This window comes from Elaeis guineensis, chromosome 9 (genome assembly GCF_000442705.2).
Source record: "Elaeis guineensis isolate ETL-2024a chromosome 9, EG11, whole genome shotgun sequence".
NCBI classification, from domain to species: domain Eukaryota; kingdom Viridiplantae; phylum Streptophyta; class Magnoliopsida; order Arecales; family Arecaceae; genus Elaeis; species Elaeis guineensis.
The window spans coordinates 12,170,955-12,177,313 of record NC_026001.2 but is presented as its reverse complement, the minus strand read 5'-3'; the positions used below and the strand labels follow the sequence as shown (position 1 = coordinate 12,177,313).

At 36.8% G+C, this 6,359-nt stretch overlaps 1 protein-coding gene across 1 annotated transcript; it reads right to left on the bottom strand.

Annotated features, from left to right (window-relative positions):
* Window positions 1-1,075: 1,075 nt before the first annotated feature.
* On the bottom strand, window positions 1,076-5,849 carry LOC105051561 (B-box zinc finger protein 22). The gene is given in 4 exon segments (XM_010932063.4): window positions 1,076-1,758; window positions 1,761-1,911; window positions 5,131-5,401; window positions 5,494-5,849. Coding segments are annotated over 3 exon segments (564 nt in total). The 5' UTR covers window positions 5,329-5,401; window positions 5,494-5,849; the 3' UTR covers window positions 1,076-1,543.
* Between the last annotated feature and the right edge of the window lie 510 nt (window positions 5,850-6,359).

Genomic DNA, 6,359 nt, shown 5'->3' with positions numbered 1-6,359 from the left:
GTTAAATGGCTAGGTGCATGTCGCTGTTCCTGCAACCAATTACATTTGTTTGTTCTATTCATCAAGCATGCATCACAGAAATTAGTGGCCAGCTGTGCATGCATGTAATGCCAACAATAATTTCTCTTTTAGAAATGATCGTATGGTCCCATCATTTTATCTAATAAAAATAATTATTATTTTCTTATTATTGCCCCTATTTTTCATTTCAATGCTGTTAAATGGCTATCATATTGCCGATTACTTTAATATTAAATAGTTTAAAGGCTGCCTATGGATAATTGCTGTTAAACTGTGAAGTGCTGTAACGGTCAATAATTTTGGTAGTCACGGACAATATTCTTTTAGCAACAGTAATAAATGACGGAGAAGGAGTGCAATCAAATTGAGTTGAGTTGAGTCAAATAATTGAAAGTTCAAATTCGATTTGATTTGAAATATTTGGATTCAACATCCGATTCGAATGAACTTGACTGAATTCTAATATTTCAAGTTCAAATTCGATTCGATTAAAAATAGATAAAATTTAAGACCGACTAAGTTTGAATATAAATCAAATCATATCAAATTGAAATTTGAAATCAAATTTTAATTTATTAATAATATATATATTAATATATATATTATAATTAAAAATAATATTATTAAATATATATATAAATGTTCGAATAGATTTACGAACTCGAACTATCAAACCGAGTACCATATTATTCAATTCAAACTTGATAATAATTGAATTGAGGCGAATTCGAATAGCTCGAGTACTCCGATTCATTTGCACCTCCATGACCGACTATGCTAGATGGTCCCAATCCATGTCAGCAACAGGACAGATTGCTGTCACCAAACGGCACACCATGTCGAATTCATGACCAAGTAAGGGGTTATCTAGCACGTATCGAACATAGACAGTATACCGTGACCAATGTGCAGCTTACCGCCAATGCAAAGCCTGCTGCCACAGCCAATCCTTTACGTATCGTGACAAAGCAACCAAAGCGACCACATCATCTAAATAACTGGGATTTCTATAATAAAATAACACCCAATCTCATTATTTTGACCAGAAAATATGTCATTAGCAAGTGACAAAAACTCGCATTAAGGATGTAATTATTCCAAATACAAATCACGCATATCTTCTCAACATGATTTTGTCAGCAAATATACAGATGGTAACATGAACAGAGCTGTCCTATTTTACATTTAAACCTTCTGTGGCTTAGAACATTTTAAGCGCGTCAGCCTGTGATGTTGCCACTGTAATCACTCTTTTTTCCGTCCTAGAAAAGGTGCTGCCATATCCTGACACCAGATGACAACAGCAAGCCATAAATAACTGTAACAAAGGCACTACCACTGCTCAGCCCTCTAAAAAAATTCACTAAAACAGTAAAAACAGAAGGAAGAAACTATCAAGTAATCTCATGTCATAATATATCAATCTCTCTCTCTTCCCTCTTATTTCTTTGTGTCTATGTGAAAAAAACAAGGATGCAGACTCTCTACAGTCAACTAGAAACCTTGGCTCTGAGAGTCCATATTACTGATCCAAGTCAATACCATCCAGGATTTCATTCCATGACCATGGTGGCCTTAAGCCCTCCACCTCCTCCATAGCAAGTCCTGCCGGTGCCATCTGCAGCTTCTTACTTGAAAGTGAAGTATTTGATGCCAGAGAGCTTAAAGTGGGGTTGCTGCTGTTGGTATTGCTGCTAGTGCTGTTGCCATTGCTACTACTAGTGTTGTTAGCGCTGCATTGGTGAGATAGTGTTGAAGGGCAACTCTCACACCAGTGATGAGGAAGCGCTGATGGGATGATACATAAGGGCTTGCTGTGTGGATGGCCACATCACACTGCCTACAGAGTAGAGCACGGTCCTCCAAGCAGAAGAAATAACCAGCTTTCTCCTATATTTTTATAAATACAAGAAATGTTAAAGATGGTCAAGTACTAACGGCAACTTGCTGTCAAGTACCCAATGTCAACTTGCTAAAGAGAGCATTTTCATGCATGCGTGCGCCCACAAAAAAAGTAGGTGATGGTAAAATCCATTCCAAGTTCATTTTCATGTATCTTGATACCTACCACCACTAATACTGAAGATCTAGTGAATTGTACTTCACCGATTGTTGCTAAACAAGGCAAATTCTGTGGTATGTTGATTGTCTGATTATTATCATATTGTTTGTTTGCGTACAGTTGCCTCTTTCTTACATCCAGTAATATTCAATTGACTTATTTCTTAAATGTCCTAAGAACTGAGAAGTCCATAACTGAAAATTTGAGGTTAAGCACTTGATAGTTAGTTTTGACCATATGCATAGAATTGCATTTTCCCTTGACCGCTGAACAAGAAATGGGGGCAGAAGTTTAGATATCTAGCTGAATGGCTACACAAACAGATTTTTAGGGTTTTAAAGTAATTTAGTATTTTACCTGAATTATGAGGGCTTTATAAACCTGCCGTCAAAACCATGTGGACCACCACTTGCACCCATCAAAGAAGCATGCTTAATGGTGATCACAAGCATCTCATGCCAGTAAGAGCTATGCCTTGACCAGCACAACATGTAAAAAGAACCTAGATTAAAAATTGACCACCACTTTTAACCTTTTTTTTTTTTTTCAAAATAATCACCAATTGTAACCTTAAAAATGGGTATTTTTAATTTTTGAATCTGAAAGAAAAGGCAGGCACAGAAACAGGATAGAAAAGAGCCCTTTAGCTATAGAATGTGTAAAGCCTAGTATCACCTCCTCCTATGAACAAAGGTAAGTTGACTCATTAATCCAGTGGTCCCTTACCCAGAGAGAGAGAGAGAGAGTCTGTGAAACACAGGATAGAAAACTCCTAATTGCTTTTCATCTACACTGTATTTTGTAGTTTTCAGGTGTAGCATTCATGAAGTCCTGACCTTCCATCCGGTAGCATCGTGAAAGATGATACCTTCTTTAAAAGATCTTTATCATGGTTTTAGTTTTTCATATGTTGTAATGATCTCTGAATCTTTTGTAGGTGTCAGCAGACAGATCTTGATGGTTGAAGAGTTTAAGATGATCAAACCACACTTAATGAGATCGATAGACAGCATAAACGAAGTTCACATTAAGAAAAAGAAAATGAATCTAGATAAAAGAGAGAACATTTAGTTTCCCCTAACCGATGGTGTTCTAGATAACAATCGATCAGATAACTTTTTTCCAATCCAAAAATGCACTTCAGAAGAAAGATTTAAAATAGAAAGGGGAAAGGTAAAAGTAACCATTAAAGCAGATTACAATTTATAGCATATCAAACCAATTCCATGACACCACTATTTTTGTTTATGACTTATAACCACTCCTCTTTTATGTGCAAGACAAGGTTCTCAAGAGAAAAGTTTCCAGAGCACTTGTCATGCAGCTGGTGGACAATGTCAACAACATCACAATGGTAATATGTTGTTGTAGGTCAAGAAAATAATCATAATGAAGTGGAAGTTGAAATTCACCAAAAACAATAAATGTCTGGATAGCGAGTCACCACTCTTAAACATCTGAATCAAATAAATCTAATATTGGAACATTTTTCCTCTGAATAACAACAAACTAGTCATTTAGCAAAGCCACAAGACTCACAATTTGCTTTTATGCCAAAGTTAGACATGTATTTCCATCGCTTTTATGCAACTATATAATTTATTTCAGTTACACCGGATCATGAGGGGGGCAATAATTTGGATTTTGGATTAACACAAATGGAGTCTTAAATCCAATAACAAAATTGCCCATCCATAACCTTCCAATGTGCAGTTAAAGGTGAATGTCAAATGAATGGACTACCACAATTAAAGTTGAATAATATACTCAGTGACTATTATATGCCGGACATACAACCACAGCAACTGCAACTTGACTACTGGTCCCCTCACCACAGGATATAAAGTCATTTTCCAAATTATTGACAAATTCTTAAATTATTCTGTATGTTTTCCCTCTTTGTAGACTCTTCAAACTATTTGCAATAAACTGATCAAGAATTATTCAATTATTATTTTCCTATTTATAAAATTTATCGTTTTTCATGAATCACATGCAAATTATTCAACAAAACCCTGAAGATTACGAATCCATAGTGCTATATATTGCTGTTGGTGGTGGTGGTTTCGTCGTTACTTATTGTTTTCATACATTATGTGCTTGTTTTAACATGAATAATAGTATACATATATTCCTACAACACCACCTTGTTTTTTCTATTAACCTTTTTTTAATTCGAGTGAGTTTTTCAAACTTTTAGCAAAGTTGCCATCATTTTCTAAATTCCAAATCTCAAACTCAATCTAAAAAAAAAAAGCATTCCTAAACATCAAACTCGCAATCATGATCCCCTAGTATCCTTGCTCAACCACTGAAAGGTGTGAATGTGATAAGCTCAATTCAGCAGGCATTATAATTAGCAATGCAAAATCTTCTACAATCAACTGACCATATCAATGGGAGATTCTGAAATCCAGAAACTTAAGGTAGTCCTCTAATTCTTTTTTCCAAAATTTTTAAGTAACACGGCAACACCTAAAAAAATTGTTGTTAAAATTTCCTGTCAAATCTCGGCATCATAACTGCCGGTGTGGAAATTTATATGCGACCTTAGACATAATTGTTCCCGTCTGCACCCGCATAACAATTCCTACCCGGCAGCTCGCATAAATTTATAATTGCAAAAGAATAAATATATCTCTATATAAAAAATCAACATGAAGATAAGGAAACCTAAATCTAATATATATATTATAAAGCAGACACTAAGAGAAAGTTTCTTAGCATTTGAGATTGTCCATGTAAGCAATTTTTTCTATGCCATGTATCCTCCTACCTAACAATCCTTCAAGCATACAATTCAAGCCTTGGATTAATAAAAAACTACATTAAATCCTATTTAATATGAAATAAATTATGTTATTACTGTATGGTATTATTTTATTAGTTATATATAATTTCTTTTCAACATGATCAGACCTAGAACCCGTGCGCAACGCACGGGCTCAAAACTAGTAGATACTAGCAAACAAGGAAAGAGGACTAACTAAGATGAATCAAGTGGTAGGCGACGACAGAGCTTAACATAAAAAGAGTAATATTCATACCTGGCAAATATCACAGGTGGGGAGGGGAGAGGAGGAAGTGGAGTCGGCCCGGGGGAGGAGTGGGACCCGCTGGTGTTTTCCGGCGAGCTTGTTGGCGGCGTGGACCGTCTCGTCGCAGCCCCAGCAGAGCGCCGCCTCGTCGGCGCAGCACAGCACCGCCGCCTCCGCCCTCTCGCACACGTCGCACCGTATCTTCATCTCCCCGCTCTACCCCTCACCGTCCCGGTGACCCGACCTCCCACGACGACAGGTTCTTCGGGTTCTGGTCACCCTCCCCCACACCCCGGTTATAAAAAACTCACAAATCAACGGCTATAGAAGATAATAAATTAAAAATAAAGATCTTATATATGTTTGTAATACCTCGAGAGTCGAATTCGGATTCGCCGTTTCTCGGGCGACTTTTTCTCGCCGATGGATTGGCGTGGGGTTTAGGGTTTTGGGGGAGAAGCGAGAAGAGTTGATACGGGGCTCAGAAAACCGCTTCTTTGTCCGCTGGGGTGGGATTCCCGGTGGATCTGGCTCTTCTTTCTCCGATCACCGGTGGTTTTTAGAGAAAGAGATGGGTGGGGGAACGAGGAGGGAGAGAATGAGAGAGATTGGATCAGTGGAAGGAAAGAGGAAGAAGGAGTTGGGGTGATTTTTATTGGTTGGTGGGGGTGGGAGAAAAGTAGGCGGAGAAGAGAAGGGGAGAAGGAGAGAGGGTTTTGGATAAAGAGAGCAAAAGAGATATTTTGTTGCGTTATGGGCGCGGATAGCGAAGATAAATATAAAAATAAAGAGAGATTTTATTTTTATTTTGCCAAGGCCGTCAACTTCAAAATTTCATTTTTATTTTTTTAAATTATCATCCCTTATCCAAAAATTATATTCTATTTTGACATATCATGCACCACACCAATCGCAGCATCCCATTTCTATGGGCCTCATTAGATTATAAAAATGAGATGCACTGATTAGCATAGTGTCGATTATATTAATGCGTACATGTAGGGTATAATTTCTCTTTTATTAACTGATGGAGTATAATAAGGAGCAAAAGATTTGCATTAAAATAAAATAAGGCGCATAAGGTAGCGAACCAACCCGTCTTTTGTATGATATATCATTTAAGATACGATCTAAAAAAATTAAATTGTTGGATGAAAAAATGATTTAGACTCTTGTGATATTTTTTTTTATTAGTCGATTATGGAATTATAAAATTAAAGAAGAAACAAATTGAGCTA